Source organism: Phodopus roborovskii, unplaced genomic scaffold (assembly GCF_943737965.1).
Source record: "Phodopus roborovskii unplaced genomic scaffold, PHOROB, whole genome shotgun sequence".
Taxonomy (NCBI): domain Eukaryota; kingdom Metazoa; phylum Chordata; class Mammalia; order Rodentia; family Cricetidae; genus Phodopus; species Phodopus roborovskii.
Window position 1 is genome coordinate 21,854,680 of NW_026125059.1, and position 19,196 is coordinate 21,873,875.

The 19,196-nt window shown below is 43.5% G+C and overlaps 1 protein-coding gene across 1 annotated transcript in view; it reads right to left on the minus strand.

Annotated features, from left to right (window-relative positions):
- Positions 1-19,196, minus strand: part of Phf20 (PHD finger protein 20) — a 99,175-nt gene that overhangs the window by 14,838 nt on the left and 65,141 nt on the right. Inside the window, exons 7-10 of the mRNA XM_051188153.1 lie at positions 16,330-16,443; positions 15,347-15,535; positions 13,886-14,065; positions 3,225-3,503 (exon numbers count right to left, since the gene is read on the minus strand). Coding sequence (XP_051044110.1) covers positions 3,225-3,503; positions 13,886-14,065; positions 15,347-15,535; positions 16,330-16,443 — 762 coding nt within the window. The remainder of the gene's footprint in view (positions 1-3,224; positions 3,504-13,885; positions 14,066-15,346; positions 15,536-16,329; positions 16,444-19,196) is intronic.

The window sequence follows — 19,196 nt, forward strand, 5'->3', positions numbered from 1 at the left end:
GAAATGTGCACCACTCATTTACTGTATATCTATAGCTGCTTTCCTGCTTCAGCTGCCAAGCTGAGTAGTGAGGACAGAGACTTCAGGGCCCTTAAAGATGACAGTATTATCTGGTCCTTGATAGGAAAGTTCACTGATGCTCAGGAGGTAGAGGCAGATGGATCTCATGAGTTCAAAACCAACTGGTCTGCATAGCAAGTTCTAGGCTAGCCAGAGCTAAGTAATGAGACTCTGTCTCGATACTAATAATTTTAATACTACTACTAATAATAATAGTTCAGTCCTGTTTGTTAGGAAAACAAAACCCACAAAAACAAAACAAAACCCCCTACAATCTATTTACTAGAAGTCTTGGGACCCTGTGTACTGTTCCCAAAGTGGGAAGTACAAATTGATCCTTGCTACGTAAGTAGACATTGTGTCCTCAGAGCCTCTCTACACTTGTCCCCAGAGCTGAACTCTTTCCATCAGACTTATAAGTGCTTTTTCTATAACTAAGCCACATTCCCAGTTTCCTACACAGAGGTTTAACCTAGAAAGAGTTATCGTGGAATGGAAGAGAAAGTGATCCACCTTTAGTCTCACCAAGTATAGCCAGCTGAAGGCGAGAGATACAGAGGTCAACAAATTGAATACCATTGGCCACCCATTCACAGCTACTGGGCACCTAATATGTAAGGACATTTTGTATTGATTTATATTTTCTAAGTAGAAAACACATGATGGTCTTTAAAGACTGACTTCTATAAAAATATATAAACTAGAAGTCATGATTTCTATGTTGATGACACACTAAATGATATGTTGACACACTACACAGGATATGTTCTGAGAAACTCATCCTTAGTTAATTTCACCGTCCAAACATCACAAAATCTGAACAAACTCCAATGGCTGCAATGTCACAGACAACATAATCTTATGACACTATGGTTATACACATGGTCTGTCACTGATCACCTTGCCACAAGGTGCCACAAGACTATTTTGGATATATTAAATAAACTTTTTTTCAAGACAGGGTTTTCCTGTGTAGCTTTGGAGCCCGTCCTAGAACTGGCTCTGTAGACCAGGCTCCACTGGAACTCACAGAGATCTGCCTGCCTCTGTCTCCTGATTGCTGGGATTAAAGTCGTTCACCACCAATGCCCGGCCTAAATATACTATTAAAAGCATTCTTCCTTTTCCCATTTTTAAAATTTGGCTACTCAAAAATAGAAAACTGTGGATTAGAGAGATGGCTCAGTGGTTAAGAACACTGGCTGTTCTTCCAGAGAGCCCAGGTTCAATTCCCAGCACCCATATGGCAGCTTCCAACTGTGTGAGGGATGTGACACCCTCACACAGATAAATATACAGGCAGAATACCAATATACATAAAATAAAAATAAATTAAGAAAAAATAGCAAACTGCACACGTGGTTCAGATTCCTGGTAACACATATGACCAACCTTAACCCTGATGCATTATGTCTTCCTAGCACAACTAAAGACTGCCTTCTCACTGGGCCCCATGGCCCTGCCCCACTGTCCAAAAATATGTCTTCTTATACTCCCCTGGAGACACTAGCACACATCTAAAAAGTTCCATACTGCACTTAATAATGGAGATTTGTGTTTGTGTGTGTGTGTGTGTGTGTGTGTGTGTGTGTGTGTGTGTGTGATATGTGGTAAACACACATGACTGTGCAGGTGTGCTTACCCTTGCATGTGTGTGGACACCAGATACTGATGCCGGATGCTTTCAATCACTCTCTACCTGACCTTTTGATACTAACCATTTGGTCAGGCTGGTTGGCCAATGAGCCTCTGAGATCTATGTCTTGTCCTCCCCACATCCCCAGTTTTGGGATTCCAGTGCCACACCATTGCACCTGGCTTTTACATGGCTGCTGGGGATCCAAACTCTAGTTCTCAGTGCACAGTGCATGTTTTATGTGGGTGCCCATAAAGATGGCTGCATTCCATCTTGGCACAAGGACAGAGAGTTCAGAGCTGTCAGCAAATCCCAAGACCTAAAGGTCAAAGGTGTGGCTAGGAAGGATGTTTCAGCTGTCTTAGTCTAAATAACCTGAATCTGAGGTGTGGCTACTCCTGACCTCAAGGCTAGGGAACAAGAAGTTGGAGCTAAGGTTACTGAACCCTTGGAATAAGTGAGGAAGAAAAGTCTGTTTGTTCCTTATACACGATACCACCTTCCTTCCCCTTTTGGGTTATGGTATATAAGAGTGGTGAAAAACTAAACTTGTGGCATTTCAGTATTGACTGATCTGCCCTCCTGACCTTTATTCTGTCTCTCTGTCTTTCTTTAGTATCTATAGCTAGCCTTTCCCTCATCCACACTCCCCCATTCAGGTACAGACTTGGGGCCGCTCAGCTGGCTCCAATTGCAGCCCCGCAAGGACGGTTCCCGACAGTTTTACCCACTGACCTGTCCTCCTAGCTCAATACCTACACACTTAAGTAACAGAATCAAAATAAATAAATAAAACCTGTGCTGATATTACAAATTCAGATGCAAATAACCTTAAGAGACTGTAGAGTTTACTGGAAATCTGCTGAGTGTAGAGATCCACTTCCGTAGTCCCAGCACTCTGGAGGCAGAGACTAAGAAATTTAGAGTTCAAAATCATTCTCAATACCGAGAGCAGCCTGGCATAAAAGAGCTGTCTAAAACCAAAGCAATTTATTGCAAATTCACTAATAATTCTGAAATATAGTTTCTTTCAACTTTAGAAGAAACCTCAAGGTGGGGTGTCCTCTGCCGAGGTAGAAAGGGAGACTAGGTGGCGGCTGCACATTGTGGATTCTGTGCTGAGCAGCTTTTAGAAAGCATCTAGAGGTACAGTGAAGGGTTAGAGGGTTCACACCTGCACCCAGCTCACTTTTAAGTCTTTTGAACTTTTGTCCTGACAGGAATGGGATATGGATCTGTGGACTAGCATGGTAGCATCCACCCGTCCTGGGGCCAACTTTTGCTGATCTCAGAGCTCCTTTGCTTGATGGTCCCCGCCCATCTTGGGAGTGCCACAGCCTTCATGGTAACACCCTCAATGTCACATGAACACAGAGAGGCAGTGCTTCCTGCTTCCTCCAGGGGGGTTTCGGTTCCACAATGTAACTCCTAAGAACCACCTCCTCAGCTGGATCATCAGCCTATGGCAGCTTTCCATCTAAGATGGAAAGAGCCCTCCCAGGACACACCACAGAACCAAGGTACTTACTTGGGGAGCTGGCAGAGACCCGCTTCCTGGTCAGACTCTCCTGGCCAGCCTTGTCAGGCACTACAGAACCCCGAGTTTGCACATGCCTCTTCCCTGGGCTCTCCTCTGGCTCTGGTGATTTCTCCATTCCATGGAAATACTTCATATGATAGTGCAACAGTTTAGCTTTGCGGAAAAATTTCAAACAGTCCACAACCTTGCATCGAAACTTGTGGTCTAGGTCCACAGCTGGCACATTTGATGTCACAAAGTCATCTGTTTTCTTCAAAGTATTTGGAACTGTTTTAAAAAAAAAAAAAGAAAAAAAAGGTGAAGAGCCCTGAATTGGCTGGCTACTAAGAATGTGCATCAGCACACAGCCATACAAAGTAGCAGGGGCAGGCAAACCCTGGCCAAGACATCAAGACACAACGCTATCTCCCAAAGCACTGTTTGGAGAAAAGGGACCCAATTTCCAGGAAACAACCTTGATTCAGTGTTAGAGGGAGAGGAGACTGACACATTTATCTGAAACAGACTTATGTTCTCAGGGTTTCACAGACCTTGGGCAGAACTCTGGGGGGACTTTTGCACTGGACCAGATTTAAATTCACCACCATTCTTTGCCAATCTGGGCAGAGCCAGAGGTCTCTTATGAAACCAAGGGGGGCTTTGCAATAGTATTTGTACAGAGCTTTGAAATGTCACCATGTACTGATTTTAAACAACCCAAATACTGCAAACAAACACACAAAGCAACCAAGCAGGTGGACAAGAGAGCTTGAGAACCCAGGACTCAATGAGCAAATTCTAACTTTGAGACTCCTATATTCAAATAAGCAGAGGATAACAGTCTGCAATGTACCATGATAAAGTAAAGCTGTCACCGGGTCTTCCTATGCCTCAGAAACTCAGTTCCATGGCTGGGTGTTAGGGTGAACACCTGTACAATTCAAATACTCAGGAGAAGCAAGGCAGTTTCAAGTTCAAGACCAGCCTGAGCTACACTTGCAGAAGACCCAGTGCAAGCCCCAGCACCCACATGGTAGCTCACAAACAGCTATATACTTCAGTCCCAGGGGATTCGACACCCTCTTCTGGCTCCCTTGGACCCTGCCTGCATGTGACACGGATAAAAATGCAGGTGTTAACACCCAAACACATAAAAATATATACATATTTTCTTAAATGGAAGGAGGGAGGGAAGGAAAAATGTTTAAATCTTAAGCTCGTTCTAAGTTAACACTACATTTCAAAAATCTTCACTTCAAAACTGGGTTGGAGATCTAGTGAATGCTGTTATATGATGAATTTTTTTGTTTTTGTTTTTGTTTTTTGTTTTTTGTTTTTTTTTTTTTTTTTTGAGACAGAGTTTCTCTATGTATCTCTGGCTGTCTTGGAACTCACTCTGTAGACCAGGCTGGCCTCAAACTCACAGAGATCCGCCTGACTCTGCCTCCCGAGTGCTGGGATTAAAGGTGTGTGCCACCACCGCAAAAACCTACAGCATGGACACGTGCCAAATCAGAAGGCCTTCAGAACATCTTATGACCATGCCAAGAGACAAAGAAGACCAAATTAGCAATAGGTAAGAGGGGAAGGTAACAAAGTGAGGTGGGATATATGCTGTTCAGATATAGAACTCCAGAAAAGGGCATCGATGGAGGAGTCAAGACTCAAACTCTATCTAATGTCACTGTGTAACCCAGGCTGGCCCTGATCTCCTGGCTAGCATCCTTAAGAATGGTACATTTCTTCGAATCCCCCAAGACAGCGCCCCTTACCAGCAGGAAGTAGTTTGGAAAGAACGACGCCCAAATTCCCAAATATTGTGTATAAATGTTTGTTTTCATTTAATTGGACTTTGTTATATAAAATTAAATAAATTAAAAAAAAAAAAAAGAATGGTACATTTCAGACATGAGCCAACATATCTGGAACTAAAGGACCAGCCTTTTGGGAACAGAGGCAAGTGAATCTCTGTGAGCAAGAGGCTAGTCTGGCTACACAGTGAGACCCAGTGTTGAGTCAGACCAAACAAAAGAGACTTCTTTCTTCACAAGTGTGCCCTAATGTACACACCGGGTTCTCCGCAGACTCCTCCTCTTGGGTTTATTAGGTTGAACCATAAAACCCTCCCATTTATGTAGGTTTTTATTATTATTATTTTATTTTATTTATGACTGTTTTCTTTGCATGTATGCTTGTATACTGCATGCACGCCTGGGGTCTGTGGAGGCCAGAAGAGAGTGTTGGGTCCCCTGGAACTGGAGTTAAGTCAGTTGTGAGCCTCCATGTGAGTTCTGAGAGTTAAGCCTGGTCCTCTGAAGAGTAGCCAATGCTCTTAAACGTCAACGTATCTCCTATTTCTGTAGATTTCTAAAGGTTAAATATTAGCTAGTTCATATAGTTCATCTTAAAAAGCCCCTTTAATAATCTTTCAACAACCACCTCAGACAACTCCCAATACCACATGAACAGACCTAAAATCAAAGTGCATCAAAGTCTGCTTAGTCACAATCTGTAGGTGACAAGAGGTCAAGTATAGGTATGATGAACCCCAACATTCTTGAAGCTTGTTTGAAGCCCTAGGTTGTGATCCACTTGTTTGCAATGGAAAAACTGAATGCCAAAACAGTAACAGCTTTGAATTAAAAATCTATGGGCTGGAGAGATGGCTCAGTGGTAAAGAGCATGAACTGCTCTTGCAGAAGATCCAGGTTCAAATCCCAACATCCACTTTAAGCCTGGGCTTTGGTGTGAAACCATCTGTAACTCTAGCTTCTGGGAATCTAATATCCTCTGCCAGCCTCTGTGGACACTGCAGTTACATGTGGAGGACATTCATGCATGCTCACCCTCATAGACACACACTTGCACATGTGCGCTGTAAGCTAATTCCATGAAGAAAAACTGTGAACCCAGCCAGGTAAGGTAGAATGTGCCAGTAATCCTAGCACTAAGAGTCTAAGGTGGAGGACTGGGAGTGTGAGGCCAGCCTAGGAAAACACTAAATCCCACACCAATCTGGGCTACACTACTATGAGATCTTGCTTCAAAAAACAAAATACAATAAAACAGGAGGCTGGTGTGGTAACTTGGCTGGTAGAGTGCTCGTCTTGCATGCTTTCACTGCCTGCGCCGCCAGTCTGAGGTGGCACACACTGGTTACCCTGCCACTCAGGAGTTAACAGCAGCAGAACCAGAAATCCAAAGCTATCCTCAGTTACATATGGAGTTCAAGCTCAGTCAGTTGTGAACCGCCTCCTGACCCTGAACATACAGCGTCAGGAAGCCCTGTATCAAAACAAAACTGCATACATGTGCGCATACATAAGGCAAGAAGAACGTGGCTACGAAGCCATAGGTGGGTCCACAGTTGAATGGTCTGTTCAAATCCTGGATCTCCCAACTCACTTCCCTTGCCTCTTGTGCAGAGTGGAGATAATAAAGACAATGCATCACTGAGTTATGAGAACTGAATGGATTATGTCAAGAGTCTTTTAGAGGGCTGCCTGGGACTTGAGTGCACAATAAATATGGGTTAGTTCGTATTACTCTACAGGATTATTTTGTACTTTTGAGCAGCTTTTCTGGAAGTGTGTCATTCCCCTCCTGCCACCCTGCATCCTCACTGCACAGTCACAACAGCTCAGCCCTTTATTAGCCGCATATCTAAGCTGCCTATGTCAGGCTGGCTCTTCAGTTTCTTGTCTACAAAAGTGACAAATACTATCAAAAAACTATATGGTGAATTACAATTACCCTAATAAACTCTACCTGATTGTTTTAGTCTAAGACCGTGTTAGTAACTTTTTTTCATCAATTTTGGTTTTAGGAGGGGGATATGTTCTTGATACATAGGCTAGACAACTATAAACTCTAGACTTCCTGCCTCCCACCCAGTTGCAAGTCCTGGGATTATAGGCCTGCATGAAAATGCCCTTCGAGAACTTTGTAATTCTTACTGTGCAAACCTATGTATTCTTTACCCAAGTCAATGAAAGAAGGGAAGCCCTCAAAGAGCCTTAAGGCCAGCATAAACCAACCATTCTACATGCAATAGTTTCCTGAGCCAACTCAATTCCATCCTTATAGCCTACCAATGTCCTAACTATTATCTCCTGATTATGAACAGATTCCAGGACAGATGTGGTCTGACTATCTGTTAAATTGGGACATAGGGAACCTAACAGTCTACCACTCCAGCAAGTTTCTGAAAAGCCAATGAAGTCAGTTGGGGGGGGGGGGACTGCCCCCAAATCAAAATCCCTGATCCTTCTTTGTATTTGAGCAGACAGCTGCATTGCCAAGAGAAGCTAGCCTGGCACCCCAGTGCCTCGGAGGGGTGGTAGTGCCAGGACCACACAGCTTGGACAGGCATGGAAATTCCCTATGGAAAAGACACTGCCAGATGTCACTAGGACAAAGCCCCTAGTCAGCCAAACCAAGAGCTCTTTTCAAAGATGGCAGCATTAACCAGGCAGTGTGTGCAGGAGTGAACATCAAAAGATGGATGATCTGAACATTACAAATCTTCGACCACAGGCATCCAGGCACTTGGGATAAGCCTAGTTAGTGGTCCTCACCCCCTTTTGTAATTCCTCCATCCCACCCTTCAATTTCAGCAGCATCCATGAGTCATCCCTAACAGAATATAGGAAAGGCAACAGCATCTCCTATTAGTAAGGCTATAACACCAGATTCCTGGCAGACAGTCTCTTCTGTTGGTTTAAAAACACCAGCCATGATCTTAGCTACTCCCCAGAGGCCCCTGTACAGAGGATCCAGAAGTGCCTGTAAACTGACAAGACTCTTGTCACCATCTCCAGGCAGCTGAAGACTGGGGTCCTCCCCTGAAAGTTTTCAGATGGGAGCCCAACCCTGGCTGGGTCACCATGCTGATTATGAGAAAATAAAAATGTACAAAGCCTCTGTGTCTGCAGTTACACTATTATACTGTAATAGAGAGTGCAGACTGGGTCAGGGCCTTCTTAATTTCCTATAGACTTGTAATAGAGAAATCAGGCATACATGTATGTGTATTTACATGAGAGCCAGGGCCACCTGGATTCCTTCCTGCATGCAGAGCAGTCATGGGCTTGGCCAGGTCTGTGTTTCTGCCCGTATCCTCCATGGAGAAAGCTAGGGCCTTCTGGGTGCTGGCAGCATTCATCTCCTTGATGGCTACTACATTATAAATTATACATACCTGGGCAATGATTTATATACTACCTCATACTTCTCAAAGAGCTTTTAAACTAGGTTAGCTTTTTCTTGTAGACCAGGCTGGTCTCAGAGATTCGCCTGTCTCTGCCTCCAAGTATTGGGACTAAAGATGTGCACCATCAGAGCCCAACTTAGGTTAGCATTTTTATTGTTTCATTTTGCTGCTGCAGTGCTAGAGGTTGAACCCAAAGTTTCCTGCATGCTAGAACCACACCATACCCCAGCCCTTAAACTCTCTACACTGTAAAAGCCACTTTAGGGGCTGGAGCAAAGGCTCAGCAGTTAAGAGCACCTAAATGAGTCATATTTGCCAGTTAAGAGCACTGCTTGCTTTCTTTCAAAGGATCTGGGTTTGATTCTTGGCACCCACGTGGTTCCCCACAATAGTCTATAACTCCATTTCCAGGTACTCTGAAGCTTTCTCCTGGCCTCCAGGGACACTAAGCACAAATGTGGTGCAAAGACAGATACAGGCATAACACCCACTCACACACACACAAGTAATTATTAAAAAATGCTAGACCTAGTTTAACCATTTTTTTCTACACCCATTGCCAGTATCTCAAAACCTCAGGTAGAGGACACTCATGACACGCAAAATGGCCTAAGTCAGAGTCCTATCTTGTTTTCTAAAACTATTGTTCCACAACAAGCGTCAGTCCCCGCCTCAGCCAGCACCACCTGGCCGAGGATGGCTGCATGCCCTCAGCACTCTCATGCCCGCTCACGCTGTACCTCTGCTCCCTGCCGTCCATCCCGGGCTCAGCCAAGTCTTCACTTCCATCCAGACGCAGCTCACTCACTGTTGGGGAGGGATCCAGATGGCCCGCTCTGGCAGGGAGCACAAGCCATCTACTGCTGGCACAATGACTACATGCTGTACCCCATCACTGGTACTCGGCATCTGCTGCTGGTTCCTGTCACCTATCACTTCTCCAGCCAGAGGAAAGGAGCCACGTCTCATTGTATGGTGCTGCCTCAGCACCAAGACCTAACACGGCTGGACTCTTTGTCAGCAATGAAACCATGTGGCCCCTAGGCATTTGTACGTTTTGCCATTTCTGTGCAATAATGCCATAATATAGTATTTTACAGGTCTGTAAAAGAATAACTTCCTCTGCTCTGAAGTAATGAAAAATAATCCAAGAGAGACCCAAACAGATTGTAATTCACAATACTAGTCAAATGTTAAAATTAAAATGGCATAATAAAAACATTTAAATGCCCATGAATTTATCAGTTAACTTATGGTAAATCTGTATTATCTACCCTCTTCTTTCTTTCTTCCTTTCTTTCTTTTTGTTAAAAACAGGGTCTCACTATGTAACCTTAGCTGTCCTGAAGCTCAGGATAGCTTGAAACTCACAGATATTTTCCTGCCTCTGCTTCTCAAGCACTTGGTATTAAAGGAGTGAACCACCATGTCAGATATAATTTTTTCTTTATGAGACACAGTCTCCTGTGCCAGACTGGCTGTGAACTTCTCAGCTTTTATGCTTGGACTGCAGCTGTGTACTCCCATATCTGGTCTACGTGGTGCTGAGGTTTGAACCCAGGCTTTCTCCAAGCTAAGCAAGCACTCTACCAAATGAGCTACAGCCCAGGCCTGTATTGTATAATTCTAACCAACCATTAAATAGAACAAATAGGGATGAGCAGTGCGCTTGCCTGGCACATACAAGGCTGCAGTTCCATCCTCAGCAGTACAAAGCAGGGGCATGTGTACAGGCCTGAAATGCTATGTAAAGCTAGCACCTCAGAATTAGAGGTAGGATTGGGAGTCCATCCTCAAGTACATAGTGAGCTCGAAGCCAGGCTGGCAGGCTGGGCCACACAAGGCTCCATCCAAAAACAGAAAGAAAAAGAAAAGGGCAAAGAATGAAGTAGGTCTGCCTTTACTAACCTGTTTAACCTCAACACACACTGTAAGGTGAAAATGGCAAGCTGCTACTACACACATAAATGACCCCATTCAAGCTTACAATTAAAACAACAACAAATAGTAAGATTACAATGAAAGAGCAAAGTGTACTGAATGGGTCAAGCCTATAATTCCAGCACTTGGAGGCTAAGACAGGAGGATTGCTGTGAGTTTAAGGACCACCTGAACTGCAGAGTAAAATAAATTATTAAGGGTGGTAGAAGATCTAGCTCAGCTAACAGAAGGCCGGGCTGCTTTGCACAGAGCCTTAGCTCCAGCCCCCAACCTTGAATATACCACGTCTGGTGGTCTACAATCCCCTCACACCAGAAGCGGGGACAGGAGGGTCAGGAGTTGAAGATGCCCTCACTATACAGCAAGTTCAGGCCAATCTAGGATACAAGGAACCCTGTCTCAAAATTAACTAATCTGGGCTGGGGGTGGTGGCACATGCCTTTAATCCCAAAAGGCACATGCAAGAGGATCGGAGTTGGAGGCCAGCCTGGTCTACCTACCAATCGAGTTCCAGGACAGCTGGAACCATTACACAGAGAAACCCTGTCTGGAAAAACCTTTTACTATATTTATATTTTCACGGGCCTGGATCATTCCAAATTAGACTCACTTAAAAATATACTCAGGGCTGAGGGTATAACTCAGTGGTATAACCCTTACTTGATTTGTACAAAGCCCTGGGTTCAGACTAGCACCGCAGGACAAAAGAAGGCATGACCAGGCTATAGCTAAGTAACAAAGTATGTACTCAGTAGGGGTCAATTTGTGGTTCAGTCCTGAGAGTTAAGCAAAAAGATAATACACACATGTATGTTTACATATGTACACACATATGTGTGTGCTCAGGAAAAATATCTAAGAAAAATATTTTGAGAGCCAACAAGACAGCTCAGTGAGTAAAGGTGCTTGCTGTGTATGTCTGACAATGTGACCTTGATTCCCAAATCCCACATAAATGGTAGAAGAGAAGTGACTCAAAGATGTCCCTTGCCCTCCATGCACCCAGTCCTAGTAAACATCTCCCAGCTCTCCCACACAATATCAATTTCTGTACATACACATCTATCCCACAAGATGGCAGTGTTGCCCCAGGTGCCTAGGCTGAGCTCTGGGAGGCCCAGCTGCCAGCCTTCTGACATGTTGTTTATGCCAGCTCCAATGCTGCCTAGGAGTCTCTGGCAGACATGACTCATTTAGGTTTAGGAACACCAAAGCTGTGGCAGTAGCCTGGAGAAAGTCACTACCCGGTGACTGTGCTGCTTCTAGCAGTCTCTGTTCCCTGTGACTGTTTTGTTGACATCCCAGCCCATTTCCTGTTCACTTATATAACACATTCCTGGCGCATGAGTCTTTAGTGGCCTTCTTCCCGGCAATCTTTCTGCATCATCTGTATTTCCCACAGAGCCTTTGTTTCAAAACAAACCCCAGGAATACTATTTTGCTTCTAGGACAACACTTTCCTCCCTTTAGCTACAGAGGTTACTCCCATCCTTAAGTCCTGATCTGCATGCTGCCCCTCATTCAGAATGGATGCAGGACTATGATAAACAAGTGCCCGGGAAACAGATAGGCCTGCACCCCACACTATAAAATATTCCTCCAGGCAGCAATTGTGCTCTCCTCTCCTTGTGTCCACAGCAACCAGCAGCTCATCAGATGGGATGGGGACACAGCAGGAGGACAGGATTTGGAACCACATTAGCAATGCATAGAAGCAGAGAGTGTTGAATGAGCTGCTTCTTCTTGCAATTTATTGGGCTCCTTTGTCTACTATAAAGTTAGACTCAACTTCAAAGTCAAGAACTCCACAAATTTGTCAAAGCAAAAGGCCTCAGACTGACAGCAACTTTACTGTTAGGCCTTAACCTACTTTAGAAAGCCTGCAATTAAGTTAAAAGGCACACCTCTGATAGTCTCAATGGGCCACACAGTGCTTTGCCCCATCTTCAAACGCCTAGCTAGCACCCACCTTTTAAGACCCTTCCTCCAGCCCTGCCTAAATCGCACCTCTCTCCCAGAGGCAGTGAAGAACACTAAGCCCAAGCATGCACATTCATCTTTGTAAAAAGAACAGCCAGAACTCTGGCACACAGGAGGGAGTTCTGAGTTCAGTTCCTCCACACCAGGCACACAGGGGTGCGGACATTCTATTGCCAGTACTTTATTTTAAGGGCTTCTGCAGTCCACATTTTGATTATCCATTCTGTTAGACAAAAAAACACAGGAGGGCTTAAAAATAGATAAGCCCACTTGGTGATACAGAGGGCTATAGACACAACTTCCCAAAGCAAAATGATTATACATCTAAGACCCTCTATACTCAAGAAAATAGAAGCAGGAGGCTTATGCCTGCAATTCTAGCATTCAGAGGCTGAGACAGAAGAATGGCCATGAGTTTGGGGATAGCCTGGGCTACACAGTGAGTGCTAAGACAACTTGGGCTACTGAGTGAGGCCCTGTCTCAAACAAACAAATGGCCTAAAGAATCTAAGTTTGTGGAAGCTACAATTCTTTTAGGCATTATGCTAAACAGACCAACTTAAAACTGCAACACTTGCTGGCTTCTAATCTCTGGTGGCAGATGCCTTTCTGTTCACTTTGTAATAGACACCACCAAGACTACATGGGTTAGATAGAGCTACTAATCTAGAAACCACATGAATCTGTGTTACATACAGAACATTCACAAATAAGACCATTTAGAACAAGGTCTGGAACTTACATGCATTTAGCATCTACTAATTAAATGAATAGATGTGCAACCATACATATACAAACACAAACATACACACACTCTGAAAAAAAGAGGACAGGGCAAAAACAACTATGAGATCCTAGAAAGCTGGGACAAATCTTTTAGAGACATAAAAAATAGAGAAACTAATCAGGTTACCTCTTTGAAGTGATCAATAAAATTGGTAAGTCCCTAGCCAAATTTACCAAAAGGGAGTATGTAACAAAATCAGAAATGAGTACAGCATAGCATTAAATAAAAGAATTTAGCCAGGAGTGGTGGCGCACATCTTTAATCTCAGCACTGGGAAGACAGAAGTAGGCAGATCTATGTGAGTTAAAGGCCAGCCTGGTCTACATAAGGGACGGCCAGAGCTACATTGTGAGACTGTCTGAAACATACACACAAACATACATGCACTACTGAGCTTTTATTCCAGTTTGTTTTTATTAATTTATTATTCTTTTGAAATCACCTCACTATGAAACCTTGGCTAGCCTGGAACCCTCTATTTAAATGAGGCTGGTCTTGAACTTGTGAAGATGCTTCTACTTCTGCCTCTCTAATGTGGAGATTATAGGTGTGAAGGCCTTAAAATATTACGAATAAACTGGGTGGTGGCTGTGGCACATGCCTTTAGTCCCAGCACTCAGGAGGCTTAGGCAGGCCTGGTCTACAGAGTAAGTTCCTACATGGAGAAACCCTGTCTCAAAACACAAACAAACACCTTACAGTTGAAATAAAAGTGCATAAAGCACAATTAAGTTCATTCTAAACACACACCTTCAACAGTCGAAACCTCCTGCGCCTCAGCAAGAGGAGATACCGGCTCCGTTTTCATAGTGTTTTCTCCCATTGACTTGCAGTTCAACTCCAAGCCTGCAGCTCCCAGTCCATCCCCAAAGGAGTGGCAAGTTAATACAGATGAGACCTGGCCAGCTTCCAATGGAGATTTCAACTGACCTAGAGGAATAAATAAAGAATGCTTGGAAAATACGTATGTATACAATCAAGAAATAAAGAGTTCCAAAACAGACTAGAAAGCCAGAGGTGACTTAGGACAACATGGGAGAACACACTGCAGGGGCTGGAAGGATGGCTCAGAGACAGACTGTGCACAGCTCTTGGAGAAGACTCCCGTACACATCCCAGCATCCATGTTAGGCAGTTCAAAACTACCTGTAACTCCAAATCCAGGGCATTGGAACAGACACATTAAAAAGAATGAGAAAAAGGCAACCAAAAGAAAACAAGGACCAAGATTGGAAGCACACATCTTTAATGCCAGCACTTGAAAGGCAGAGGCAGGTGGACCAGTCTTGTCTGCAGAGTGAGTTCCAGGCAATAGAGCTACATAGTAAGAACAGAGTCCACAGGTTATCTCCTGATCACACATACTGTGGTACATGTGCATACATACACACACAAAAATAAGTAATTTCTTAAAAATTAAAGAAAAAAAGGCCTTCCACCCATACAGCCAGGGCTATAAGTACCTTAAAGAATTTGGTTAAAGTGAAAGGTCAGCAAAAATGCACACAGAGCGAGGTAACATCAAAAAGGCAGGAAAGCGGGGCTGCCCAAGCCACACGCCTACAGCCTAACACAGAGCATGGAAAATAAGCAAAACAACCACAGAAGCATCCAGACCATCTGGGCAGAACAATATAATACACCATCAAGAGCTGCAGACCTTCAGTAGTTCATTTCAATACCATCTACCCTGGGACTGGAGAGATGGCTCTGTAGTAAGAGCTCACACCATGGCAGCACACACACTACATAAATATTTTTAAGAGTTACTATTATTAGATTCTGTTTTATTTCCTATTTATGGATTTTGGTGGGGGAGGTGGCTTGTTTATAGCCTTGTCTGGCCTAGAACTCATAAAGATATGCTTGCCTCTGTCTCCCCAATGTTGAGATTAAAGGTGTACACAACCATACCCAACTGTGCTTTGCCTACAAGTCTATCTGTGTACCGCACGCATGCAGTAACTGCAAAGGCATGTTAGATCCCTTTAGAACAGATGTTACAGGCAGTTGTGGGCCACATAACTTGGGTGCTAGGAACTGAACCTGGTTCTTCTGCAAGAGCAGCAAGTGGCACTGAGCCATCTCTTCAGTCCTATAGATATAATTTTAAAATTCCATAGAGTCTAACATAGAAGCCTATACAGAAGAATCTAGATTGGTTCTGAGGCCAATCTGAGGCTGGCCCTATTCAACTGGGCACTGACTCACCTTCAGCAGATTCCTTGGCACTGGATGACTTGTCTTGTAGAGGATTCGTATCAACCGTTTGAACCAGATCAGGTACAACCGAGCCAGGATCTAGGGTCTCATGGGTCCCATTAGTGGACAGCCTGGAGGACCGTCTCCTGGACAAGTCTTTGTCACTGTTCTCAGAGCGGTTTTTGGACTGTTCCTGGGCTGTAAACCATTCAGAGAGTTGTACTCAGAGACCAACCAGAAGGAAGCAAACATCTGAGCTGCTCAATTCTATAAAGGCTTTTCTACAGAGGCTTCTGGAATGTCAGGCTGATAGCCTTTCCTAGTTTATAGTAAAAGCAAAACCTCTGCTAGGAAGAAATTTTACTTTGCTAAGAATTCATAGTCTGGGCTAGAGAAAGCCTGCAGTCAAATGTCAGACTTCAGGTTGAAGAGGTGCCAAGGCATGCCCCAATCTTGACCAAAGCTCTATTTTGAAGCTTCCAATATAAAAGACTGTATGCTAACCCAAGTCAAGGCTTGTGAGAACCTATTTAAAGCTATCACAAGTCCTTTGTGAAGCCAGCATGTTTGATCTCTTTATAGCTATAAAATTTCTAATACTCTTGCTTTTCAGACAAAGTCTCTCTACGTAGTACTCCTCAAAACTCATGGAGATCAATTTCCCTATGCCTCCCTAATGCTGGGTTTGAAGGTAAGAGCCATCATGCCTGGCTAAAGCTTTGTCTCACCACATGAAATCCGTCCTCACTAGGTCATATATTTCTGAAGGAATCCAAATCAAATTTACTTTATGGAAGTAGATACACTATCACCAAGCCCAATGCAAATACAGACCACGTGGCTTCTAGCAAAAACTGACTCAACCACATTCCATTCACATTAGCTCATGGACAGTCATTAGCACTCATGAGAAACAGGACAGACAGACAGACACAGAGGCTGACCCAAATTATTTATTACATTCTAGCCACAAATATAAATTGGAGACTCACATGAATTTTTGTCAAGTCGGGACCGTTTTAATGGGATGTCACTTCCTTTTGATATTTTCCGTCTTCTCAATTCCAATGTTATTGGTTGCAAAGTTTGAGAGTTTGAGTCTACAGCTGTAATATATACGAAGCACACAAAAATACATAACTTCTTAGTGCCTAATGGTGCATCTTTACACAAATAAAACAATATACATATATATAGTATATACTTTAAATACATGGAGAGAGAGAAGACAGACATCCTTATATGCAGATATGATATGATTCTGTCTCAAAACATAAAAGAGGACACATAAAACTCTGAAAATGAATGCTTGTATTTTAGGTAAAAGACAAGACAACGAAATGAATGAGAAACTGCTCCCTTGGGAAGATGGTGACACTCTGCGGACTGACTTCCAGGATTTCTTTTTGTAGTCTTGCCTAGGACCTAGCACTTACAAAACCTTCTCTTTAAAAACACTACATTCCAACAATACCTCCTAAAAATACAAAGGTTTGCAAGCAATATAAAACTCCCTCACAGGAGACGGGGAGGGGCAGGGTCTTGCTGAGCTGCCTTGGTCTGTGGAGTAGATGGGATTGGAGGCAGACAACTGCTGCACATGCTCCTGTTTGCTGTCCTGCTTTATTTGGAGGGGAAGGAAAAAAAATCAGACAGTGTAGTAAGCTCAGGCTGTTCTGACTTTAAACTCCTGATCCTCTTGCCTCTACCTCCTGGGCTACAGACAGTCATTACCGAAGAAGACTCCTGCAGTCTTGGGGAAGGGTACTGCAGGGAAATAGGGTCTCATAGAGTCTAGATCAGTGGTTCCCAACCTGTGAGTTGAAACCCCTTTAACAAACCTTTATCTCTAAAAATATTTACGTTACAATTCATAACAGTAGCAAAATTATAGTTATAAAAGTACTAATGAAAATAATTTTATGGTTGGGGGTTACCATAACATGAGGAACTGTATGAAAGGGTCACAGCATTAGGAAGGTATAGATGGCCTTGAACTCTTTATGTAGCCAAAAATGACTCCCACTTCTCAAGTGCTGGGATTACAGGCTTGCACCACCAGTGCCTGACTTTCAGGCACTCTGAACATCAAATCTTTTCAAAACCTGTTGACCAGTCCAGAAAAAGAAAAGAACTAAATAAAACTAAACAAACCTCCCATGCAGGCTCACTCTTAAAATGTATGCTGGGTTAGGGCTTGATTACTGTTTTCATTGTCTACCTGCTAAATCAGCTGTCACGGGTTTGAGGAGATTTTGCTCTGTTTTGTACTGTTTGGAAGATCTAAAACGAAAGTCAACACAAATCTCAGTGTCATAGACAAGACTGTAATTCACTAACCCAGCAGTGCAGACACTAAGCCCCTGGAGAGGCTTCATTCTCTATTTTTAAGCCTAAAGCATAAGATACTCTCCTCATATCTGGAAGGTGAAAATCCAAAAAGAGACAGAAGAAAGATTAGGGAGTCCAGCAGGATGGCAGGAGACCTGAGGAGGGCAGGAGAAGATAAAAGAGAACTATGAACTATGGACAGGAAAAGGAGGCCAGGAAAACAAGTGAGAGGAAAAAGGGAAAAGACCCACATGTAAGACCAGCAGCTTCAGGGTGGCCGATGGAGAGAGGCAGAGGCCAGCTCTGAGAAGGCAATCCCCATTCTTGGTTCTTGCTATATTCAATCTTCCCAACACACCGACATTATTGTATTCCAAGGGGCAGAAACTTGGATCCAAGCTTGATTCCAAGCTAAACAGCAATACAAACCCTTCCATTCTACATAGCACAGATTCAGACTTTGCTCCCAATCAGATCTGTGTAGTCTGGGGAGTTCAGGGCTCCACCAGGTCAATAAACCCAGGCTACTTGATTTTTTAAAGGGTGTCTGAACTAAGTATGCAGCATCAGACAAGCCTTCTTCCATTTGATACCACATACAAACAAGAACCTATCTATACAGAACCCGAGTGTTTCCCTAACTCTCCCCAGAACACCTCATCTGGGAAGCTTGTTAACAGTCAGGAGCCCAAGATCTCCACAGATGCTAACCAAGGAGTACTTGGGCACAAGTGCAGCCCGTTCTTACAAATGTCTCAGTCCAGTTAACAGGAAACTTGGAAAATGGCCTCTCTCTAAAATGTGTCCTAGCTGGTATGCAATCACATACTTATAAAAGCAAATAATGAACGTGGGGCAGACTGAAGCCATGGATGGCTCCATTGGGGAAGCGTATGACCTGGAGCACAGACACGCAGTATACACTCCAAAGGCTCCAAGCTGCAGCAGGAAAAGCTAAACTGAGCTACAGATGAGTCTAATTTCTACCAGTTCACATTTTCCATCTCTTCTCTCTCACTGCACAACTGCCCTTCTCCAACTTTCAACAGAATGTCTGCCTTTGAGATCTGGAGGTATGGCATGGTTATGAAGCATTTGTGTGAACAAAACTGGGTTCAGTCCCTGAATGGAAGAAAATCTGCCTCTCATCATTCCCCATCTGAACATGGTACACTTACTACCTGACATGATTAAAACCTCTAGACTGTCCCAACTCATTCTTCATTCTTTACTTGAACACAAGACACACAGGTTATTTTCTCAGTTTCCCTAAGAACAGTATACAGCTAGTACCACTCTCAAAATGCAGAGAGGTCAGTTCATCAGGCATCATGCAGGCCTTTGTATTAATGCTTAATTCTTTCTCGAAAGGCAGTCAAGACAGCAACTAAACTTGCGGACAATGCTGTCCAACAGAAATTACAATGAGAGCAACAAATGTAAGCCACATGTATTCAAACTTATAAGCAATCATACTAAGAAATTTAAAAATAAAATTAACTTTAAGAATATATTTTATTTAAACCAA